This window comes from Toxotes jaculatrix, chromosome 9 (assembly GCF_017976425.1).
Source record: "Toxotes jaculatrix isolate fToxJac2 chromosome 9, fToxJac2.pri, whole genome shotgun sequence".
NCBI classification, from domain to species: Eukaryota; Metazoa; Chordata; class Actinopteri; family Toxotidae; genus Toxotes; species Toxotes jaculatrix.
The window spans coordinates 17,614,392-17,641,054 of record NC_054402.1 but is presented as its reverse complement, the minus strand read 5'-3'; the positions used below and the strand labels follow the sequence as shown (position 1 = coordinate 17,641,054).

At 41.2% G+C, this 26,663-nt stretch overlaps 1 protein-coding gene across 1 annotated transcript; it reads left to right on the top strand.

The window, feature by feature from the left end:
* The first annotated feature begins 3,319 nt into the window (after positions 1-3,319).
* LOC121187391 (leucine-, glutamate- and lysine-rich protein 1-like) lies at positions 3,320-26,516 on the top strand. The gene is made up of 7 exons (XM_041046605.1): positions 3,320-3,333; positions 3,574-3,651; positions 5,444-5,647; positions 14,005-14,080; positions 16,988-17,152; positions 18,385-18,609; positions 24,421-26,516. The coding sequence occupies exons 1-7, from the start codon at positions 3,320-3,322 to the stop codon at positions 24,868-24,870; spliced, it is 1,212 nt and encodes a 403-aa protein (XP_040902539.1). The 3' UTR covers positions 24,871-26,516.
* Positions 26,517-26,663: the final 147 nt, after the last annotated feature.

The following is a 26,663-nucleotide window of genomic DNA, read 5'->3' as shown; positions in this document are numbered from 1 at the left end:
TGATGGCGTTTGTCTGACGATCACAGAGAGCGTCACAAACCCCTTCCTGTATGACATGCATGTAAAAGGTGTCTGGAAGCTTACTGCTGCGTCCTGATTGGCAGGAGACGCTGAGCCCATCCTTTCATCAGAGGATGAACACATGGATCATCCAACACAGACGCAGGCCAGGTTGAAAGGATGGATTAGAGGGAAGAGAGGGATAGATGAAAGACAGAATGGATGCACAGAGCAAGGGAGGAGAGATGAAAGAGTGGATGATGGAATGAGTGAAGGTCAAGAGAGAAAGAGCAAAGGATTGGTGTGATTGATGTGATACAGCTTGTTTTCATAAGGCTGATGCACGCTGACTGCTCCGTCCGTGTCCGTGCATGTGTGTGCATGTGTGCATGCATTATGTGTCTGCGCCTGTTGGCAGTAACATAACTATTGATCTCAGGGTGTATCCAAGGACCTCGTTTCCCTAAAGATCTTGCTCTGCCATTTGCCTGACAGACAGACAGACGTCTTTCTATTTTTTTCCTCCCTGACCTCAGTCTTCTGTTTATCTCATATTAGAAAAAATCAGTCACAGCCTTTTGGGAAAGAGGAAGTCTTTTTTTCTTTCTTCTTTCTTTCTCTCATGTTCAAAAGAAATCTCACTCCTCTTGTTTCTCTCTCTCTGTTATCATGTGAGAAGACGTGGTATTTTCCTGAAGTGCAGAGAGGTTTTTTTCCCTCTTATGTGGATGTTTGGTATTTTGGCTTTCTTGCCATACACCACAGAGGGAGGGGACGCTCAGCAGGGTTTCACTGGTGCATTACAGTGCATTCGGTGTCAAGATTCACCGTGTTTTGCACTGCCACTCGTCTGTCCAGACTGGATCGACAAATAACTATGCAACTATGCAGTTTTCTTCACTTTAATTTGTGGAGGAACACCCACATGTTTTGCTTGTCTGTTTCACCTTTACAACACATTCTTTGACCGTCTGACACATCTAATTACACTGAAAAAAATATTTTTATTTGGATTATGACCACGAAGGCAGAGCAAAGATTAATGTTTGACTCTTGTCAGCAACAGCTGATTAACTCTCTCTACAATCTGCCAAAGGCTGCAGGTATGTGCTCCACCTGCAGTCTGTAATTTGAGTGACACTACAATGGTTCTGACAGTAGAAGTTTGGACTCAAAAGTAAAAGTTAAAAAGCTCTTTGCTTAGATCAAGCCGGGTGGGTAACAGGCAGGCAGTCACAGAGGGCATACAAATCAGGCGATGAGCAAGCAAGCAAAAACGGGTACAGGCAGAGGTCAGGATCAGGTTGGCAAGAACTTGTAATCAAATTGGAAAACTATGAATACACAAGTACAAAGAAAACTTGGGCAAATGACTTCAGTAGCGAGATTAGTATATATACTAAGAGAGTAAAGACGTAGGGAGCAACAGGTGTGCAGGTGGGCGGAGAGATCAGGTGAACACTGAGGTAACTGCAGGGCAAGTGGGGTTGGCAGGGTCTGCAAAGACAGGAGCTGTTAATGAAAGGAAACAACAACTAGAGGCAGGTGAGACAGAATGTAAAACAGAGCCAAGGTGGAGGCGGCAAACGTGACAGATCAACTGTGGTTACCTTGGTTATGGTTACGATTCATTATTCCTCACAGTTTCTTGGTTTATACAGTTTATACAGTGCCAGTCATTACAGTTGGAGATAGTGGCGTCCTTGGGTCATGCACACACGCACAGTACCATGGAAAATCATAAGACAATTAAAATATTTTTACTTCCTTTTGCACTGAAGCCCTTCAGGAGTCCTCATGCTGTGATTGTAACCTACCCCTAACATGCCCACTGATAATATATGATAATAGATTCGTACTAATTTCACCTTGTTTCCATGTGCACACTGGGTACACCACATGCCTGCAGCCACAAAAATACCCAGGGAGCTCTGCAGCTCCCTTGGTGCACTTTGCACTTGACTGCACTTTGAACCCCGAGCTTTACAGTAATTCACAAAACCACCACCCTCTGTCTTACTCTCTTACATTTGTTCTCTCTCTCTCTCAACTCACTTTTCACCTCTGGAACAAAGTCAGAAACAGGAGACCAGAGGTTAAGGAATAGTGGAAACAGCAGCTGGGAGTCAGATATCATGTCATCTCTGACCTTGAAGACAGAAAAGGGAAAGAGAAAGAGAAACAAAGGACAGGCACGGTGGACTGTAATGTATGAACTGCACACCGTAGCTAAGTAGGCAGTACACTCAGGGAGCACTGAGGGACCTGCTCTAAATCACCAGTAGCTGCGACAGCATGGGAGGAAAAGAAGGTTAAAAGAGCAAAAGTGCAAGAGAGAGAGAGAGAGGGAGGAAGTGGGATGGAGATGTGTGATGAGAGGGAGACTGATAACTGGTGCCAGACAGCTGTGAGTGTGTGCGTCTCTGGGCCTGTGTCTCTATCTGCTCTTTTCCCTGAATCTACTTTCACTGTTACATGATGAAAATATTCCTATTAACATCTGACAAATACTAACAAACATCGTTATATGTGGCTCCCAGCATCAGGGTGTTAGAGTTACAGTATAAATGTTGTACCATTACAGACACTTAGAAGGAGCAAAAGCCAACCAGCCCACAATCTAGTACGATGCAGATATAATGAATTATTAATACAGTGATGATCTGACCTGGCTGATTTGCTGAATCCACTTTAGTAAAATGTACAAATAATTCCACACAGTCTTCAGAAAAAAGCTGCTGATTTGCAGTGAAAACAGACTGTCTGTCTGTGAGCTCAGACGTGAGAGCTCTCCCACTCTGTATCCTCATTGCGTGTGGCTGCAAGGTCACAGGGCTAGACAGCAAGCTACACACACACACACACACACACACACACACGCTCACAAACACATTAACTGATCATGCCGCCAGAGAGGGGATTAGGCTGAGAAGCCGACAGGGTTAGGAGGGTTAGGGTAACGTCTGTGCGTGTGTGTGTGTGTGTGTGTACGCACAGGAGGTTGGAGTACCACATACTGTCATGGCACGCAGAATTAGAATTAAAACTGATTTCCAATTTACTTTCTCAAGAGCGAGGCAGCAGCTGCACATGGTCCTCCATGGTGATCTCAAAAACACAGCAGCACACATGCACATAGTGTATTTATTTTGAATTTAACAACTAAAAACATCTACATCACTTATACATGTGTTTTTCAGTTGTAAAATAACAACTAGCAGCATTTTGCTAGCCAAAAGAGTCAAGATATACATGACGCTTTCCTGAACTTTTGTTCATCCCAGAGGGAGAATTTATTGTTAAGCTTGGCTTCTTGCACATGGAGATTCGAGCGTAGGAGTACACAGAATAGCAGTTGTATGGATTTGGTATCTTACTCAAGTACTTTTCAGTGACACTTGAAATTGTAAAAACATACCGTGTGAGTCAATATTAAATTTCTCTCTGCCTGCAAGTGACATGAGGGTACAATTCATGTGAATTACATTTTGGGGAAAGTTTGGGGAAAGCAAATTTACCCATTCAAGGAATGGTGAAAATTTATTGACCGTACCACCTCCTTTGTGTCTCCAGGGAGCAGAGAAAACAGAGTGAGAATCAGCTGTCCCAACTGGAAGACTCTGAGAAGGAGCACAGGGAAAAGCTACTCAGGTACACTAACCTCGCTTTCTTTTTCTCTCTCTCTCTCTCTGTTTTATGTCATGTGATAAATTCCCATCCCTTCCCTTCTCCAGCTTTCCCCAGTCTCTGGACACATCCCACTCGTTCTCCTCCTCCATTCATCCTCTTCCTGTGCTTCGTCTCTCTCCTCCATCTCCTTCCTCCCAGAGAGAGGTGGGGATATTAGTATCAGCTGAAATCTGCTCATGGATCAGTTGAGGAGATCTTAGGCTCCATAAAGTGCCAGTGACACAGCAGAGTCTCGTGTGAGGCTGGCGCAACAGATGGAAGCACTTCTTAGTTGGCGTGGAGTCGTGTTTCTCACACACACACACACACACACACACACACTCATCTGTGCACAGAGGCACGCACATACTGTAGATATGCAGAGGCGCAGTGGCACTTCTTTTGGAGTACATCACACTAATACGCAGGCCGACACATGTGCGCACACACCCAACCCACATGTGTACACCCACAGACAGACATATACACACGGAGCCTCTCATCTTTCCATGCAGGCGTTAGATGTATGTGGGGTGTGTGTTTTTTTCACATGGTGTCTGCTGGTATTCTTTTTCTAAGCCACTGGCAGCCTGGTGTGTTCAATTACACTGTCGATTTATTTCCCTTCCCACACAGCAGTCTCTGATCTCACCCTCTGGCTCCTATACAGCTCAGCATATGATAGCACTCCACTGGGGAGGGGGGGTTGAAGAGGCTATTTGAGCAGGGATGAGACGTGGGGGGAGGGAGCACCCACCCCCAAATATCTGTCAAAAAACAAAAATGTAATGGGAGACAACAATTTTTCAAATTGTCTGTGACTGGAGACCATAGGTGCCCAAAGATAATGTTTATCTGATCCAAAAGCTTTGGCTTCTGCAGAGAAATCAATAAGCAGATGCTATCTAGTGCTTACTGCTTTCAAGTTGAATGGGTTGTGAATTTCTCCAGCTTCACTTCGTTCACATGCTCTTAAATGGGTTTTAGCAAATCTCCCTGTAGTTTCTCCTCAACCTAAACCAGACAGAGCAACTTCTAGAACACTGACTATAAAAATACTGACGTGTAACTGTATTTGCTAAAACTGATTTAATTAGTTTTCATTTCATTTGTCCTCTCCATTGCCAACTTTTCCTCAAAGTGAAGGGGAGTGGTGCGACATGAAGATGTTTTTTCCTGTAGATAACCTCAAATCACAGACTTATTCTTTCCTTATCAGTCCATCTCTTTCTTCACTCTATAAAAAAAGTCTCCTCTCCACTCGCCTGCTTCCTGATAAAGGAAAAAAAAACTATGAAAAGAAGCAGCAACTTTGCACAGAGGCAGACTAGCTTATATACTGACATATATGCGCTCACACTCACCATGTGGTCATTATTGTCTTCTTTTCTTCTCAAGGTACAAGAAGAAAATAATTCCTCTCATGTATGTACAATATATGGGCATAAGGCATAATGTGCATTCTCAGTATTTCTTGATGTTCCAGCGTCCTCTTTTGTAGTCTGCAATTATTTTGTACCTGTGAGGAAAACCAGTCTCTTTTCGAAGAGGGAAAACAGAGTGGATCTTTGAATCTAGGTTTTGAATCTAGACTTGCTCTGTCGCTCGCTGGCACCCACCTGTTGACCTGTCAGTGTGTGCCTACAGGTGTGTGTGTGTGTGTGTTTAAAACATGCATACACATGCCCTATGTACGTGCACATGAAAAAATATTTCCTCCAAGAATTTTACATTATGGACAGTAACTATGTGTGTTGCTGCATCTGTTCAACAGGTTAAAAGGGGAGTTGGAGGAGAAACACGAGAGGTGGTTGTCATGCCAGCGAAGGTGCGACACCTTACAGGAGCAGCTGTCGTCGTGGCAACAGAGAGGGGAACAAATGAACCGGAAGTGCTGCACGGCGGAAGAGGAAGTGACACGGCTGAGGGAGGCCCTGGAGAAAGTCCTGCGGGAAACGAGAGAGCTGAGGAGAGAAAGGTCAAGACCATGGTATCTTTTCTGCTCTGTTTACATCTTCTCTAACCAGGACTCCTCACTACCATATTTTATTCTATTCTATTCTATTCAAATAATCTGTAATCTGTAAACTGATCCTTCTTGAAGGGTTGATGTGTAAGAACCAGCCAACTGTCTAATTCATACTCCACATAAATACGTGACAGTATTTCATCCCTAGACCTATATAAACTAAATACTCACATAATGTCCCTTTAAATGAATAGTTTGACATTTTGGGAAACTATGTTATGCTAACATTGATTTGTAAAAGCAGTGATGCAACCATGCATGACAGAGTTTATTAGAATGGAAGACACAGTTGACTTTGGTCTGCTGGCACTTCCAAAAACCAGTCAAAAACCCTCATCTCATATTGGGAAGATACTGAACCACATTGTCAGAATGGCTGCTTTGGGTTGTTGTGCTGACCAGTTAAAGCTTACTAGGAGCCAGCTTTCAGTGCATGGCAATGCTTTGCTTTTCTTAACAGTGAAACCACAACCGCAGACTGGTGGTTGTCTAAATCTCTGGTTGGGAAATCGACTGTTTTGTTCTAACGCTAAATATTTACAACCCTTTTGTGTCTAAGAGGACATGGGGTGAGCACAGGCAGGAATCCTGTGTGTGTGTGTGTGCTTGTCAGTGCAAAACCAAGAGCGCACATCCTTTCTATGAGTGCAGAGTGTAGATCTAATAGAGTGTTGGGATCTCTGCCCAGTTTCTTATGTAAGGTGTTTCCTCTCCCTGTGTGGCTGGCTCACACTGCCCAGCACAGCGCTCAGTAACCTTGCTTTTAGGGTTGTTTATCTGTGTCAATACTTTATCACGTTTTTTTTTTCCCTCACATTGACTAAATGTCTTCACAGAGTTTGTAGATAATGTGAGACGAAGCTCAGAACTGAGGGTCGCTACAGAGTTTTGAGACAAAAGGTTCAAATGAGCATTACCTCCATTATCCTATACCTTTTTAAAAGCAGACGAAAAATATTTTTAGCTTGATGAAACAACAGTTTTCAAAGTATCAAAAGGAATTCATAAGCCTAATAGATCAGAGACTCTTCTTAACCCATGTATAATGGGCTGACTTCAAAGCACACTGTACCTGTAGGCCTCCTTTTTCATCTTTTATATAAATTAGAAATGTACTAACACCTACAGGCAACACTGTTACCACACGCTTTGAGAATTCATTCATTCACTGTTATTGTTTTTTCTTTTTTGCATTCTTTATTACATTTTTCCCAAAAAAGGTACATCTAAAATATAAATATATATATAAGAATAAATATATATATATATATATATAAATAAATAAAAACATACCCACATATGAAAGAGACATCAAAACTCTGATATACATTGGAGGGAGCATTTCCTGTGTGTGTTTCCAGAGGCCAACTCAGAGCTGGTGATCACAGGTCAGAGTTCTATGCCATAAATCTATTTGATATATGAATACAAAAATACAAATCAAATTCATTCATTCAGCACGCTTGCAGTACAATACACATAGTTTGGAAGAAGTATTCCCTATGTGTATCTTTCCGTGGTTTTTGGAGAAGGCCTTGGTGTGAGAAGACTTACCATATATCAGACTGCTGCCAGTGACTTCATTGCAGCACTCCTACAGGAAAAACACACTTTCCCTCGACCTCTGACACCAGACAATAAAAGTGTGATCCTCACTAACACAAGAGTCCTGCAACAAATCCTAAGGATACTTTGATCATCCACTTAAATCACCAGTGGACCAATCATGTCTCTCCAGCTCCAGAGCTCAGTTCACCAGGACTGCATGTTTGGTTCAAATCCTCAGACAAATCTCTACTGGCGACAGACATACAAAGTTTATAGCCTCAGAGAAGCAAGACAGGGACGATGGAACCAGCTAATTATGTCCAGATTGTGCCATGGAAGGAAACTGACCAGCTTGTGACCCCAGAACACATCAGTCAAGCTGATCCTTTCCAGAGAAAGGATCTGAGAAAACAAACAATTCACTGATTTCCTCTGCAGCGAACTTTATGGTCCAAGGAAGCATTACCACCAGAAGAACCACAAAGCCATCTTAGATAAAGCTACACTATGTGTGGATCCACACAATTACAGGCACCTATCATCACTGCAGTTAACAGAATCCGCTCATTACCTACAGTAATCAATAATCTTACATTTAGTCCTCAGCCACATTATGATTTCTTGTTCAACCATTTAATCTCCATGTAATAAATTGAGGACCATTGCACTGAAAAGAAAAATGCACTGTAGTGCAGGAGAGACAAATAAATTAATATATTTATACATTTATATCATACATATGATATACATTTATGGCACAGCACTGCAACCTGTGACCTTCATCGTGGAGTTGACCTCAAATAAGACACGCCTTCCAACATCTTGCATAAGAGGGGGTTTTGTTTGTGTTTTTTCATGACCTCAAACAACTTTGTAACCCAAGGGCGGATGCCTTTTCAATGTGTGTGTGGTTGTGTGTTTGTTTCATCACTTCATCCGCTCTTTACTATCAAAAATTCCCTTATTGCCTTGTGCAGTCAGACTTGCCATCTTGTGTCCTGTTGGCAATGAGGAACAGCAGTGAGTGTTGCATAATGAAATCAAAGTCTTATGACGGGTAGGGATTACAGGTCATTTGTGAAAACTTCCTTTGACTTTAGTATTCTGTTAAACAGTCCTTTCAAAGAGTAAAAAATGTATTCGATTAATTTTTATAAGCTATTTTATTCCTAATAAATTGCATAGTGTAACCGTCTACCACCTAAATCGTTTCTGGATTTCAGTGAGATTGTGAGTTTTGTTGGAAAGAATGACCTACAAGTGTTTGAATGCTAAAATTGAGTGGCAGACTTAAAAATGAAATCATGTCCCTCCAGGCTGAAATAGTTTAATTTTTCCAGTTGATCTCATTATTTAAGTAAATATCTGTGGCTTGGTGGGACACAAAGAGCCACCCAACCCTGTTTCTATGCAGCTTCTATGAATTCGTCCTCAGCTGAACTGAGATGCGTTGTTGGAGGTCTAATGGTCAATGTGTGTTTGTGTGCATGTGTGTATAGATGTCCTTTCTTCAGATATTCAGAGAGGAAAAGGCTCCATCACTGACTTGTACTCACTCTATGTCCTGACCACACATACATACACACACACACATGCACATTCCAAGACGCCTTTTTTTTATTTAGCCCTTGTTATGAAGTTGAGAGAGTCGAGGGTAACGTTGACCTTCAGTGACCCATGAAAGGAAGCACAATCCCCTTGTTCGTATGTCAGTCTTTCTTACACACTCACACGTACACAGATTTATACTACACTTCTACAGTATATGCCTTATCACCACTTCTCCTGTGCTTCCTCTTTGCCAAGCCTCCTTTATTAATCTCATCTGATTCCATCTTTGTCCCCCTCTGACCCCTGCTATCCCATTCACACAGAGCAAACACACACTCCACCCTCTGTGGCACCGTGTTACTGCACATCACCCTGTGCCAACCGCTCTGTTCCAACAAAGAACAAGCGTCATCTTTCTGCCCCGTTTATGTAATACTACTGTAACTGTGGTATATTGGTTTGGAGAGTTGAAATATATTTCATGCCAGGTGATATATCACTTGTGTGATAAGCCCTTCGCAGGGTTAATATGGCTTTTAAAACTGTTTATCTCTAGTAGAAGGCTGTGGAAAGAGAAAATGTTTTATTCCTCCTTCGTGCCCGTTTAATGTTTAAACTATAAATATATATCTTTTGATTAAGTCCAGAGTCAAGACAATCACACGCTTGTAATTTTCTGACACTGTGCAGCATTTCACAGTGCCTCATTTAGAATGTGCTAAGTTAATGAGGTAATTTAACACATGGTAATTCTGCTTTATACTACACTATAAAGCAAGTATCATCAGTATATGTGTCTAAAGAATAAGAGTTGGAACTAGGTTATTTTGATTTAAAAAAACAAGCATAGCAAATTAAAAAGTGTGCGTAAAAAATAAACTGGAGTGATTTTTACACACACACACACACATACATACATATATATTTATTTATTTATTTATTTTGACAACAATATAAATCTCCAGCAAAACCTGTGATGAGGGACAGCTGTCAAATTTCAAGTAAAAACAAACTTCATTTAAAGCCAATTACTGCTTCCTAAAAAGGTCACCCAGTTACAATAACAAGGGTAATGTCCCCCATATAGGTTGACTTGGACATGTAGTTATTAATCTTAATGTGGAACAATGCAGCTGTTGATGAAAACCAGCTGTGAAATGACAAATCTTAGCATCCAGCTCACAATAGTTTTCCCAGCCTTGGGTAGGAATGAGTGTTGGTTGGATTGTGGAACAGAAGACAAAGCAGAGAAGGACACATGAGAGATTAGATGGAGGAACGGAACAAAGAATGAAAGATGGACAGACAGAAGGATAAGCATGAAAGGACACAGGGAGGGACGGAAAGAGGGAGGAGAGGAGGCTTAGAGAGAGGGTGGGAGGCGAGGATTGAGGGATTGTTGTAGGGAGGAGAGATGGAGACCGTGACTGTGGTTGCAGTGGTTACTTCACACACTGTCTGGCTCTCGCATGCACACAGCCTGGGTCACAGGGGCCGCACATGATCTACACGTACACACACACACACACACACACACAAACACACACACTGGCGAAACATGACAGCTTGCCCTTGATTCAATATAACTGACACAAAGTTAAAAACAGAGAGACAGCGCGAGAGAAGAAAAGAGGAGGGAGAGGGGAAAAAAGAGCGAAAGTGGCAGAAAGTGGAGAGAGTAAAAGATTTAAAAGTCAAGAGAGGTCAGGAGTATCTGTGCGGTTCCTCATCCATCTGTTAAATGTGAGAGGACTTGTTTCAAGTGGTTTCAAGCGGTGGAGGAATGTTTTCGTGACAGAAATTATGATCTCAAAAGCTCTCCCTTCTGTCCGTCCCTATACAGAGCAGAGTTTAGCTGCCTCGGGCTTTACACAATTAGGTTAATAAAAGAATATAAAAAATTAACATCAACCACACATCTATAAGTTACTTCCTCCAGCTATATTTACTGCTCTCTTACAGCTCTTTTTCTCTCTTCTGTCTCTGTATATTCTCAGATTTTCTCCCTGTTTTCCAGAGTGGAAAGCATTATATCATACTTGTCTGGGTCTCTACTTTTATTGTGGCTCTCAGTCGTTTTTATTCACTTGTCATAAATTGCCGTTGCTGTAAATTCATATGTCAGATTTTTTACAAGGCAGTCCTTTCCTGCTTTGAAAGTGAGGGCGAGTGTGAGAAGATTCTCGACTTTGAAATCTTAATCATCTTACCAGGTGGGGAGTCATGTCCCTGAAAAAAAAAAAAGCTTAGAGGATGTATGAGATGATGTCAGCGGAGATTCCTGTTAACTGTTGATCTACATTGTTGATTCATACACAATAAAACCTATTTAAAATTGCCCTTGAGCTTTGCTGTAAAAATCGGACATCGTTTGGAGTAGAGTCAGCCTTCTTTGTCTGCGTGAGCACACAAAGATTGTATCAGCATAAAGTGGAAAAATGGAATGTGCATTTTGATGAGGTAGCAGCCTCTCATACTACACACACAGACACACCGACACACACCCCACACTACACACATGCACACTCGCCTGTCCTTAAAAGCAGCTTGGCGTGTGAGCGAATGAGAGAGTGCTCCCAGATTTTCCCATCGTTCCTCCCTGTAATCCCCTCAGACCTCCTTCTGAGGGCTGAATTTGCACGCTCATGCTCCCTAGGGGGTCACACACACACACAAACACAGACACATGCCAGAACACACAGATGTGCAATCACACACACAGGTTCAAAGTTGTTTTTAGAACTTCTGGTACACTACTTTTGTGGGGGTCTACTTTTTCGATAATCAGAGAGCTGGGATTATATCTGACAGTGGGGCACAAATACTCACTGGGCACAAAAAGCACTCAAACAGTCACACACAGATACACACATACACACAAACACTGTATGCATCAGCAGTTTGTTACATATTAAAAAGGCTCCAGCTTCATAAAACTGTCAAATCCTCCTCACTTCCTGGGGTTTTTCACCATCTAAGACTTAACTGCCAAACCGCTGAAGAGCACTTTGGACAGACACACACACAAAAAAAAAAAAAAAAAAAATGGGTAGAAGCTGTTTCTACATCAGTCGTGTGGAGGTGTACATGCTACATAACTGTTGCAGATATATCTATTATAAATGTTTTCATTCTGGTGGGTAGTTTGTTAATGCTCTTTGAACAGCGTCAGCCCTTTTTGCTTTATATCTAGTCACCAAATCCCATCCTCTAACAAGGCTGGAACACATTTAAATGAGCTTTAGGAGTCAGATCTTGGCATCAAACCTGCAACTCTTGGGGAGCGTTCATGCATGGCTGTCTGTCTGCATCTATTTTTGTGCTTCTCTGTGTGTGTGTGTGTGTGTGTGTGTGTGTGTGTGTGTGTGTGTGTGTGTGTGTGTGTGTGTGTGTGTGTGTGTGTGTGTGTGTGTGTGTGTGTGTTGAGTAGGCTGATGTGATTAGCCAGAGCCAGTGGAGTGAATAATATTGTGTCTGCCCTGACTAGGAAGAGATGGAATGTAGCTGCTGCTCTTTATTATACTGTAGATCATCTACTCCACAATCAGATATACACAAAGTAAAGTGTGCACACTCGTATACACACAGACATCAGCTCACACCGACTTACACATTACCTCATACTCGCCCACAGATGAACCTGCTTACACACACAAAGTACCATGATGCAAAAAATGCAAGGCAGTGTCACACAGGGCTTTTGGTGTATTGATGTTGTTGTGCCATTATTTGTGTGTGTGTGTGCTGTCGCTGCTTTATGAAGCAGTATGTCAGCATTTTCATTCATGTTCCACGTTTCAGCTGATTTATACATCAGCTGGTCAACTCATAGACAGGTTACATTCATTTATATCCACACAAGTGTAAAGTACAGCCTTTATAGCCTGAAACCTCTCACTATTACTCTGCTCCTACCCTCATGCCAATATCTATGGATGGTGTTGTTGACTTGTTGCTCAAACGTTTGGAATCACCCAGAAATGTTTGTGTTTTTGATAGAAAATGAAGCAACAGATCAGATTTAATTATTTCAACATGATCAAAGAAACAAGTTTGTAATGACACTAAAGTGCTGACTGCTGAAAACAGGGCTATGAATAATTAATTGTAAATCTGTTCTGTTTTATCAAAATATGGACAGATCTGAATGCTAGTAAATGTTGACAGCGACATATCTTAATTCTGTAGCCTACGGTTTATGTGTTTTTCTCTGGGTGATTAGTACTTTCAGCAGAGCCCTTGTTGCCGCTGTTTCTGTGAGAGCTACCACAAAAACCTTTTCCTGCCAACTCTAACTGTATAAACACTGGCAATAAATGGTCGGTTCCTCATCTAGTCTCTGGCTGGACTTCGATTTATGCTCCTTCACATCTTATCAGCCAGACCAGCTGCTGAAATGACATACTATATTTGGACAGCAGATCAACAAATCAATGAAATGTCCCCTTCCTATCTCAAATCCATCTCCCACACTTCCTTTCTTTCTTTCTTTCTTTTTCTTTCTTTCTTCCTTTCTGTCTTTCTTTCTTTCTTTTTCTTCCTTTCTGTCTTTCTTTCTTTCTTTCTTTCTTTCTTTCCCAGATGTTTCTTTTTCCTTTAAATATTCGTTATGCACGCTGACAGAAAGAAGACAAAAGAAGCATGTGTAAATATTTTCAGAGCTTTTTAGATCAGATCGTGACAGATACAGATGTGATGTAGGCTTACTTATTTATCTGTTCAAATGCAGAAAGTGCTGCTCTGTTGAGAGGGTTAAGGTCGTCTTGTGTGCTTATGTGGTGTGTGCGCACACACGCATTATTATTGATGATTTATTGAGGGTTTCTTTTTTGCATTTCCTCTGTCTTTCTGGTGTTTGGGTCTCATTTACATCATAGGTTTTATGTAAAGCTCCAGGAGCCAAAGCAGCAGAGTGGTAATGGTTTTAAAAAACAGATGGAAGAGTGTTTGCCTCTGCTGTATAAAGTAAATGAGTGAGTTATTCAGCCGTAGGGCAGTTGAATTTTGAACATGGTTTCTGATGCTGCTATTGGCCCAATGTTACATTTATCTTCCCACTACTCAGTGGTTGTTGGTTAAAGAGATAAAATTTAAGTTGTGCGCAGAGTACGTCACTTTCATTACAAGGATATCTGAATGAATGAATGTGTCAGTGTTTGTGCCCTTTGTATTCACATAGTTTTCCTTGTGTATGTGTGTGTTTACAGAGACATATTGATAGAGTCGCATGGCAGAGCTCTAACCAAGATGGAGGAAGACTGCAGACAGCAAATGGCCTCAAAGGTAATTCTTTACCAATACTAACAATAGCCCTATTACTACTGATTAGACAACCATGGTAAGAACAGCAACAACAAACAAACTCAGTAGGGTTGGCGCAGGCTGATTTGTAGGATCTGTTTTATTGACTTGCATTGGATTTATGAAGCCTGATCTATTCCAACCCACAATACAGCACTGTGAGAAAGTTACCAGCTGCCCAACATATTTGAATTGCATGCTAATTATAATTTAGACAAACATTACAGGAATGATACACTGTGCAGCTGAATTATATGGAAGACAATGAATACAAGTATAATAAAGTAAATTCTGGCCCAGCCTCAGTGTCAGCAGATATTCATTAAGGACTTGGATTGGGATTGTGTGCAAAAAAAAAAAAAACAAGACCAGATATCCTTATAACAAACTAAAAGTTTGTGCTAGCATAATCTAATTGATTAGTGTAACTGGATATTGGTTATATGGTCTATAGATGTGATGTGTTAATCATATATGATGACCTCAGAGAGATTGAAACATTACTCATGTGCTTTGTGAGTGTGGGGGTATCAGTTTACGACTGGCACACATTTAGTTCCAGTGTAATGAAGTAAACAGATGTGTAGGACAGCATCTACGCCATTGTCACAGTTCAGAGGAGTTTAACAGGGAGGATCCTGACGCACACAATGTGGATAAGATTATGAGGCTCCAAGACCACCAGTCTGTTTGACACCAGATAAACTAAATACACACACACACACAGAGTCACAAAACCAATCTGCCTTTTATTAGACAAACACTGTAGTAGTGTCTCTTGCACTGTCTGACTGTCTGGCGGCAAGAATCACTGAGGTTTTAGACGAACATCACAACAAGAACAATAACAACAAAAAAATAATTACATTAAAGCAAATATGTTTAATATTTTGTTTCTGTCTCATTTCTCGCTTTTTTATAAATTGAGCTTAGTATGAGGAAAACATTGTTGCTGTACACACACAGCTGTGCCTTTACTTAAAAATATAGATACAAATTTTGAGGTTGAGGTTCATTGCTCCAGTTGTCAGGCTATGAGTGATAAGTGAACTGCACGTAATAAATCAGAACAAGAAGTCTCTAATTACTGCATTTAAATGCATTGATGTACCTTTAGTAATTTATTTACTTTAAATTATGCACACCACAGGAGTCAGGAATCTGTGATACTTGCAGCCTTAAACTATCACTGCAGTATATGATTCTCTCAAGCTAAGAGTTAAAGTCTTTCAGCTTCAGTTCTGTTTAAGCACTGGGTTTTCTGAGACATGTACTTTATCTTAACCGCTGATCCACTTCTGTTGCAAAAACACATTTAACCCCACAAATTGCATCACAGAAACCCACTGTGTTACCAAGTGTTTTCAGTCACAGAGATGAAAGAGAAACTGTAAACAAAACATATGAGAGAATTATGATTGGCTTATTCTACTCTATTCTAGTCTTGATAGCACATGTCCTATGACAGATGAGCACACACACACACTAAAAGATGAACTGCATATGTAAAGAATGATGTATGCACTGGGACAGTTTCCAGACACATGTCCTTAGAGGTTATTGTTCAGTCTGGGCTTCCTGACTTCAGATGGGTTTATACCCATAGAAAGGAAGTGGTCACTCTTGTGCACTTTTTAAATACAAACGGCAGCTGTGTACATACACACATTCACACACACAAAAGGATGCACACACACAAACCATCCATGCTCCTCACACGTACATTCACCCAGCAAAGAGGAAGTGGTGTTTTCTCATTTGATCCAGCACACGCAATCTTAGTCTCTCATACAGTCTCTCAAACCCCAAGCATAACACGCACACACACACGCAGGCTTAAATACACACATTTTCACACGCCAATCTGCCTTTTTTTCCCGCTGACACCCACATCCACTATTTCTCTTTTTTCACACTTGCACGCATAAGTGCACGCACACAGAGATAAACACACACACACACTCACAGCCACAATGATCCCAGCCCATAGCACTGACGCTTAGTTTGTCTGATCTCTAGTGCTGGTGGAAAGAAAACAAGGTGGCCTTGGCCAAATCTGACTAAAAATATGTTGCATGCACTTTCGGCCTCACTCTTATAAGAGCCAAAGCTCGCGTTATATGTCCCTAACAATTCAATTGTCGACTGCCACAGTGTGATGACAAGGCCAGCGGCACTGCTGTCATAGTCATGCTCTGTGACAAAACTTTGCATAAACAAAGTGCCTCTCATATATCATGAGAAGGGTTAAGGCATTGTTTCTATTTGGAGCTCGCACCACCAGTGACATGTAATGCAATGTGGAACAATAACGCATTTGTCAAAAGTGTCTTGTGGAGGTTAGAGTCTGTGGGTAGGACAACATTTCTTCTGAGATAAAATACGTTTACAAAAGCCACTGATGTGGCTGTTATGTTAAAGAGCAATGTCGGATATTTTGCGAAACCTTCCCTTGCACCTACAAAAACTTTAAACAGTTTTCATTAGTCGCATTTTCAGTGTGTATCAGTTTTGTATCCAGCAACTTGAAACACCACTGATGTCTCTTTATGTCTGTCTCAGTGCGACTTGTTACACAAAGCTTTGTGTGACCTTCCTCCTTCCTGTTTATATCATGAAGAAATCAACACTTCACAGTCTCTGAAGGACTCTTTAGGACTCTGAATTAGAGACAGGCTTTAGGATGTGGGCTAGAACTGCTACTTAGAGTTTATGCACTATATATACACGTTTTTGATGATGACAGTTTACTTTTTTATTGTTTTATTCTCAAAGGCAAAGTCTCCATCTCTCTATTTTAGATGGTGATAAGGACTGTACATCATTACTGTGTGTGAGAGTGAACACCCATGCTCATTGTATGCCTTTTCTTTGTCTTTGATTCTGTAGCTGACTGCTGCCTTGGAAGAGCAGAGGACCCAGAATGCAGTGCACCTGAGGAAGCAGACGGAGGAGTTTCGGAGGGAGGTGGACCTAGAGGTGACGATTGACAGGGAGAAGAACCAACTGCTGCTTCTACAATACCAACGAGACAGCACGCAGCTTCAGCAGAAGGTGCTGACCTGACCACAGAACACATCACATTACATTGCTTGAAATAACATTCATGATATTCAGCTTTTAATTTTATATTTCAAATATAAAGCTTCTCCAATAGTACTTCTGTTTGTTTTTTTTTCCCCATGCACTCCTCTCTAGCTTTCCTGTCCCTTTGCCCTTTTTCTTTTTTCATATCTTTCATTCACTATTAGTTTAAGAGAGAAATCAGAATAGACGACACAGAGGGAAATCATTCTGTGGTTACAGAGAGACAGAACGAACATGTGCCTCGATTATCTATTTTGTTATGCTGTCTTTTGTAGCACTTCTCTTTTGGTTGCTTCACTTCCCAATATGTCCACTCTCTGCCTGTTTGTCTTCTTTCTGTGACCTTCTTCCTTTCAGAAATTTAAGACCAGGAGTCCTCACTTTGTTTCTGCGTGTAATGCTTTTCTGATTGGTCTGTTTCTGTCTGTATTTCTCATTAAGTATGTTTGTGTTATTAATTCTTTTACATGCCTTCTGCATCATTGGAACTACCGTTATGAACATGTACTCTACATACTACTGACAAAGATATATTCATGCAGACCGTGTGGATAATGCTGTGGTCAGTGTCTGATAAAGAAAGAGGAAAAACAGAGAGACTTTAAATCCAGACAGTGGGAGTGAGACAGCAGAAAACAATGACACATTAGATGAAGATGCTTCCTGCTGTTCCCCACACCCTGAAATATATATCCACCCACAGTATAATCTCTGAGTAACAACCAAAGCAAACACCCAAAGTTTCAAGAGATTTAACTAATTTAACAGGTAGTGACAGTTAACGAATTTTCACACCGTAGTACAATTTCAGAAGAAATTTCAACTCAATCTGAGAATTTCAACTCAGTCTGCTCCCACTCTGTCTGGTACTGCAAGTTCCCCTCCCGCCCACTTTCTGTACAAAATGTTGACGAGGAAACAAAAAAACATGATGCTCTCAGCATATGACGCAGAACCCCTTAAAGTCTGGTAACATTTATATCATCCGGAGTTCCCTGTAAGCTTTGCAACATATTTGGGTGAGTCAGTGTAAAAGCAGAACGCTAAAAACCATCGTGGTAGTTGAGGTACGACAGCATGACGAATGAAATTTCTGAATGAATGTTTCAATCCATTTAACAGTTTTGACAAAACACATAAACAATTAAATGAAAATGTAAACATCTACAGATTGGAATTTTTTTTCCCTTCTTCTCCAGCTGGAGCAGAGAGAGCAGGAGCTGCGAGGACTGACAGAGGAGCTGCAGCAGGAGAGGAGGAGCAGGGACGAGGAGAGGAGGACACAAGATGAGCAGAGGAGGAGGAGAGAGGAGGAAATCCACCAAGAGCTGCAGCTCTTCCAACAGCAGGAGGCACTACAGCTGAGCCAAGCTAAAGCTGAACTACAGCAGATGACTGAGAGGAATGCTGAACTACAAGAAGAGGTGTGTGTGTGTGTGTGTGTGTGTGTCTGTCTGTCTGTCTGTCTGTCGTCTGTTTGTGTGTGCTTGTCCTCATAAGAATAAGAAAGATGGGAAAAGCCGTCACTCTGAATGTTACAACAAAGAGAGATTTTGCATTTTCTTCATGTGTTCTACTGGTGTGTTTCTGTGCCAACGCTATTCAAACAGAGCTGGATTAAATTTAGAAGGTGTGTGTGGTCACAGCAAAAGGAAGAGAGTGAGAGAGTTTTAGATGGAGAGAGAGAGAGAGAGAGAGAGAGAGAGAGAGAGAGAGAGAGATGGAGACAGACAGAGTTCATATTTGCTTTGGCAGCAGAGTGTGCAGTGATGGATTTCTGTGCCAGCACCATCCAAATGGAGCTGAATTAAAGTGTGAAACAAAAAGTGAAAAGAGGGAGGCAGTGCATAGTGGAAGCAGGATGGGGCGTACATGTGAAGAGCCTGGAGGAAGGAAGCAATGGAAGGGTGGCAACTATGTGTGTGTGTCTGTGTGTGTGAGGGAGTGAATGAAAAAGAGTATGGGCGCAAATTTTGTGAAGAAGACCAAAAATGGGACAGGAAGGACAGCATCCTAACGTAATGAGCAAGAGTGGCTTTGCCAGACATTTTGTGTGAATGTGTATATTTCTGTCTTTGAATGTGTGTGTTGGTGTGTGTGTGTGCGCGTGTGCGTGTGCATGTTAACACATGGGCGACTGTCTTGAGGGGAGCAGTCTGAGGCTGCAGTCACGACACATCTCAACTGTCTGACCACTAACACACACACACACAGTCACGAAAACAAACACACACAGTCCCACATAAACAAACGCCCATATTGCCCTCTAGCTCAACTTTCCCTGACATTTAACTCTCTTTAAATTGTACATATCCAGCTTCTTTATTTTTGTCTCTTGTCTGTTTAATAATGAGGGAACGTGTTGCAGCAGCTTGAAACCTGAAAGAGTGAAATTAGCCAGCAACATTTTTAACTGTAAAATGTTATGTAAAGAATTGTTGATTCATGTTTTTGGCTATTTGAAGGCAGTGAAACAAGCTGTAAACACAATCACCACCCCTGGTGAGATTTTTGAATGTGTTACACTTCTGGGAGACACAAAGCAATGTTAGCTTGCAATGTTAGTCATGTTTCTTGTCACTTGATAAATGCAAGCCCAAATGGTCACTCTTTGTTTATCATAGTTTTGGTCTCCACCAACTCGTGAAAGGAAATATGTTGCTGTTTAACTGCCAGTTGCTCCACATGTTCACAAGCTAGTTGCTAAGTTTGTCTGTTTGCCTTTTGGTGCTAGACATGTTGCAAACTCTGATTTTGTTTTTTGTTGTTTTTTTTTTAGATGCCACAGGATTTTACATTTCACCTTTAAAAGTTAACTGTTCTTCATGGGCTCAAAATACAACACCAGTGTGACAGGATTCACCACTGAAGGCTGCAACCAGCTTTTTTTCTGCCCATTTCTGTTAGTGAAAATGGTTCAGGTTTTAAAGCTGAAGTCTTAAAACAGAAGGTGGATGCTTTGTCAGTACACAAGTCAGTCAGTACAAGAGAAAAGCCAAGACTGAGAGATTGGAATCAATTCCTGGCCTGGGAAGGTCACTAAGACACGTCACTGCTTCCCATCCTCTTCACTCATTCCTCTGCTCCTCCTCCCTCTCTCATCCAGCTCAGCTTTGTATCACTGCAGTCTGACAGCCCCTTAACAGCCCTCCCTTTTTGTCCATGCGCTGTCTCTGTAACCGCCTCCCTCTCAGAGTGCCTGTCCAAGGAGGTTCAACCAGTTCAAGGTGCCCTGATGCCAATTTCACAGCTGACATGCTCTTTTATGTCATTCATGGACCTTCAGCACAGCAGCTCCTTCCCCCACCACCCTTTTCTTTCTGTTCTTTCTCATCTAATTTAAAGGGGCCATTTTTTTACTGTGCTGTGTCTGTAGTTTTACAGCAGATCAATCAGTATAATCCCTTTAGATGACCTCCCTTTCCTTCCTTCTTTCTTTCTTGTTCTTCAGTTCTGTCTCTAAAGATCTCTCTTCTTATCTAATTCAAACCCAAGCTTCTTCTGTCATCCTCTTCTTTATGAAAGTTTTATTGATCTGATGCTGTGTGTGTGTGTGTGTGTGTGTGTGTGTGTGTGTGTGTGTGTGTGTGTGTGTGTGTGTGTGTGTGTGTGTGTGTGTGTGTGTGTTGGTTAGAGATAATCAGGTTTTGATCATGACCTTGTGATATCGCTCTGTTGCCAAGTCATTAAGTGTTGCGTGTGTGTGAGTGAACAACACTCAAGACAACAAAACAATATTCAGTCTCTTGGGATAAAAAAGTCATTTTAGCACTGAATAAGTGTCAAAAATTCAAATAGCACAAGTATTTTCTATTTGAAATACGTGAAAACAATATTCATTTTCACAAAAACATAAGTATGCTAGTAGCCTGTGTCCCAGGATTTAAAGGATACATTTGCCATACATTTTTTTTTCATACTCATCCATAAATATTGTATCTCACAGGACGCCTCTACTAACAAGCACTGAACTTGATGTTCTTGTGTACTCTGCTGCTTATCAGCGCACCATTATCACCACCACCTCTCTACTAGGAATACAGCCTTGAACAATACTTCCCATAATTCCTCAGCACAGTCATAGCTGACTCCTGTCCTCCTCTGAAAGGTCTAGTAGGTTTGTTTGTAAGGAGATGAATTTTTGTGTTAGTCTCTGAATGTTTGGATAGTCTTTACCATCACAATATCATTAAACACATTCATTTAGAAACAATACAGTTTATAGTTATTATGTATACTGTGTTTATATCATAAATTGCATCTTAATTTCTTGAAGAAATAGTATATGACAGTAGTAATGTGAAATGTTTAAGCTTAGTGATACTGTATTTTGGTACAAACTCTTTTTTTCTCTCTCTATTTATGTAGCGCCAACATTACCTCCAAAAAAAGAAGTAGTATACAATCTTGAACAAGTGTGTCCTTATAAAGATGATACTTTATGGAGATAAAGTTAGAAATGAGTGAAGCTTAATTATGTGTAATTGTGCACATTGATGCACATTGTGGTCGTGCCCCATTCAGTATGAAGTGCTCTCTTCTCCCTCTGCTTTGTTTTTTTATTCTCTGCCCTACCCAAGCTCTTTCTCTCTTTCGATCACTCCTGCCGTCTCTTCTTGACTCCCTCCTCCCCCTTCGGCTTTGTTGCAGATGGACCAGGGCAAGATGAAAAGGTCATTCTGTCTGGGGGAAAAGACGCCTCACCTTTGACCTCTCACTAACAGCACTGAGGTCACACAACACACACAAGGTCAAAGCTTCTGTGTGTGTGTATCTGTGCATTAGATGTTTTTTGTGCAGTTGGATGTGCTAGCCTTAATGCAAGCCCATAAGCATCTCTACATACATATGTGTTGATTAGGGTTTTTTTTGCATGTGTATATATAGTTTGTGTGTGAGTGTGTGTGGATGTGTGTTGCCAGTGGAATGTGGTTTACACTGTTAGATTAAAAGTAGAGGCTCTGTGGGCCTGCGTGTGACTTCCATCTAATAGCCCTGTAATCCTGCTCTCACTAGGAGCCCCTAATGATGGCTGTCTCTCTCTACAACTAGACTGGCATGCACAGCACTACATACACACACACACTCACACACACACACACACACACACACCATGCACAGGATCTAACACATGCCTGCATATAAACAGGCAGGAAGGAGACTCACACTCCAAGTTTTTCCTACACACGCAGAAGGAAAGTGGCCAAACACATGCAAACTGTCACACGCACTCTCACAATAATTGCATACAATGGCATAAGGCGTGACACATGGAACATGAATGTAGTGGCACATAGGAACCTATTAAAACATACACACATGTTTACAATTACAGACACGTATAAAAAAAACCATACACAAATCAAGAGCGAGCATACTCACAATTACTATGTGTCCTCCATTATAGGGTATTTCCCTCAACCACGATGACCAAGCTCAAACGTACATGCTCACAAGTCAAGTGGTCTTCCCACAAATGATGTGTGTGTTTTTTTTAGCAGTAGAAACATCACCTTGAAAGACACACACAGCTCCCATTAAGGTAACAGGTTTAGCTCATCTCTTAACCTTTAATTATTCTGTACGCCAGCAAAAAGGATCTATTCACATGGCTGTACACATCAGACTAGAACCAGTTTACTGGTGAAACTGATGGATTCATGAATGTTAGTTTCACTAGTGTGGCTTGTGAGAATACTCACAGCTCATTTCTTATCATCATCAATTTTAATGCATTCAGCGGTTTTGTCACTAGTGTTGAATTGGTCTGATATGACTAGTAGTTTATAGCGGTTAATGTTAGCAAACTTTAGATAGATACTGCTGCAGCACTGGCATTGCTGAGCTCGCTGACTTTATGATCCATGTTTTTGAGCTTTTTTAGCATTTTACATTATTCCATAATTGTGGCCACAGTGGGTGTTGTTCAGCAAAAGTGTCATGAGAGTTAAATTCATTTTCTTGATTTAAGTGGTTTGCCTTTTCTTGTTTCAAATTTTGATATAATTATAAGGTAGAACAGCTATTATGGAAGCCATACATTACACATGTGTGTTATATGTGAGAGCCAGTGTAAATTGCATTTGGAGTCCATGCAAACTGCCAACTGGAATGTGCTTGAATCTTCTATAAAGCATCTGTTAAATGCTAGTATTTAGGTTTGTCACACGAACATTTTGGGATGCATACAACACATGTCTGTTATCAAACAGCAGATGGTCGTAATGATGTAAACCATTCAAATGGCATGTGTTTGTAATTAAATGAGCCAGTGAGCAGTATTTATGGCCGTGCGCCATATTGGTAGGAAATGCATGTAAAGTCATGAGAAAGCTATGAAGGGCCTTTGCTGGAGCAGCAATTTATTTTTAAAACCTGGCTGGGGACATGAAGTGAGCAGCTTTGCTATTTCTTCCTGTTGCTGTCAGGCCGTCATATAACAAGAACTCTGGTTTATTTTAATCAGACTTGATGCAGTGGAAGAGCTTTTATCTCTCAGTAGACCTGAAGATAAACAATATAATGCATCACACACTGGTCCCTCCTTCATTAACTGTCCACCCACGGTCTATTTCAAACTGTTTTGTGACTCTGGGGTTAAGAAATGCACATGTTCATTACTCAGTTTGCATCTGCACAGGTTATCTGCATCTCAGTTTGGATCCTTAGCATCGTGTGTGTGTTTCACACTTGTTCTTTAAGTGGGGACTTTTACAACTTTGTAATGTTTGCTTTTGTCATGCATGATACTGTGCTGTGTGCGCTACATGCTGTTAATACTAGAGCACTGTGACTGTGTTAGGGTAGCTTGCCTGTGTGGGTCTTGATGACCAAGTCTCTTTGACTGTACCAGTTTCTTAGAGTCATTTTGCTACTCAGAATGGTCACCCTTTTTTTCCTCTGCATCCACAACCAAACTGAGTTTCAGATTGAAGTATAAATGATTCCCTCTTTGTTTTATTGTCTCTTTCACTTTCAAATCTATTTCAATCTGACCTGTTTAAGGTCAGCTGACCACATTCTGACTCCAGCTCTGTACTTGACACACATAAATGTTAAATTAATAACCATTTCTGTATCTCTCTCTCAAAAAGAAAGCAAATAATCAGATTTCCCAAAATGCTGAACTATTTCTTACGATAAAAAACAAAACAAAAGGGGTGTTGTTTCAAGAAACACTCTATACAGTGAAGTACTCCTTATACTTCTACTCTCTCTCCCTTAACACCCTCCAGGTGGCGTTACTCCAGGAGACAGTAAGGAGGGAGTGTGAGGAGAGGGAGGAGCTGACCGCTGCTCTCTCTACAGCTCAAGAGGAGCTTCTTGGATTGCGCTCCTCAGCGTCTCATCAAGGCTCCTCCAGATCTCCTTCAAACCCCATGGAGAGACACACCCCCCCAGGGAACAAGCATTTCCATTTCCATAGTCAAGCCCGGGTATCTCTTACTCGCTCTTCAACCTCCCCAAACACCCTCCGGCCCTCCCCTGTCCGCACAGACAAAGACAGAGGCCAGGGCACAGATGGAGGAGGAGCAGGGAAGAGTTTGGAGCCCTGGAATGGTGGTGGGGTGTTAGGTGGAGAAAAACGGCGAGAGGGGACGCTGCCCAGACTGAAAGCAAGTGGGACAGTGAGTGAAGCCAAACGTAAGGTCAGTTTAGTGATGGGGAGGAAGGAGAGACTGTAAAAAGCAATCACAAACTATCAAAATAAAACACAATTTATATAGTATAACAGTGTTGTTTTGAAATAGTATTTTAATATTAATCGTATCATTTTAAAAGTATTTTTATTTTTCCCTTAAAATTTAACAGTACATGCATTTCTAGTCAAAGTTCCCTCTAACTGTCTGTCTCACACATATATAAATATGTACACACAGTTGTGTCTTGATACACAAGACACAACTGCTGAGTCCTGTTCGTACACCAGCAAACTCCCAGGACACACACTCTCCGACAGACATGGACTTGTTTTCTCAAAACCCAGCTCACGCAGTCTCGGTGGCACGCACAGGATTTCACAGACAAACACCCAAGCACGCACAAAGTATATACACACACACATACACACAGACATATGCAAACACACACACAGCCTGTCACAAGGGCAGGGCTGAAGGAGCATGACAGCATGTCCCTTGCCACCCGTGGACACAAACAAAAGGCCGGCAAACACAAAAGAAACTGTAAGGCAAGCACCCCCAGACACACACACACAGACACACAACAATTACTCAGCCCTCTGCCCTCAGGCATTGTGTGTTATTGACATCATTCACTCCGTGCAAGGTCTTTCCATCCCTCCCTCTCTCTCTTCCTCTCCCTCTACATTTGGGATGAATTGGCATGATGGGAGAAATGCTTGAAGTGTGTGTGTGACATGTTACTAATTTCCCCGCTTACTGGCACACATGGAAAGCTTTTGGTTTGACTTCCCCGTGTCCTCTCTTCCAATCCGCCTGCGAGACAATGCATGTGCATGTCGTTCATACAGAAAAGGTGGGCTGATAATGATTTTATCCTGCCAACGTTTCCTCTGTATGCCAAAACACACACACATATGGTTTATCTACTAAAAAACCCCAGTGCCAAAAGGACACTCTGAAGTACAGAACAATGAACATTCGGTGCCATTAAAACCTAATTTTCTATGTCCTCTGTTTTTGTCTGATGGGTAAATAGGAAATTTCCTATCACACATAACAAACTGATTCATGTCTTTTATTAAAGTGTCTAACATGGCTCCCAGTAAAGGACTTAATTTAGATTTTTTTATTTATTTGATAAATTCGACTTCATAAGATTTTTTTAATAAGATTTCTTAATAAATCTTATTCACTCCAGAAAAATCTTTCAGACACTGGCCCTGGTTATTTCATTAAATGTTGAGTGAGTTGACTTCATTTAAGAGACAATCCCTAATTGCCCCTTTATAAAAAAAAAACAATACATATTCCATTGATGTGATTTATGTGGCAAAGGTAGCATTTGTTTTATGCTTTGCAGCTGACCTCTTGTTGCCTTCCTGTGTTTTAGTGTGTGACCTTGTGCGTGTTTACTCATTGCATGACACTTTGCCATGTGTGTGTGTCTCCGGTGAGTGATTGTTTCTGTCCTAACACCACCATTGCTCACTTTTTTCATGCAGTGTCAGTGAAGGACATCAATTGTATGGTCAACATCACAATGTAGTGTGTGCGTGTCCATATGTGTGAAAGAGGAAGACATTACTTGTAAGAATGTGCACTGTATGTGATTCCAAGTCCCGGTCTAGGGGTGGTTATTGTTTAAAACATTTCCATGCTTGTGCAAGTGAGTTATTCCATCAAACCGTGTAATTATTTTAAGAAAAAACAAGTCAAAATGTAAGATAATGTAAAACAGTCTTTTGACCATATCACAGGGTCTTCATCAGCAAATGAAGTTTGCTCAGTGGAACTGTAGATGTATAAACTTCCCACTTAATCTGAGCACTTCT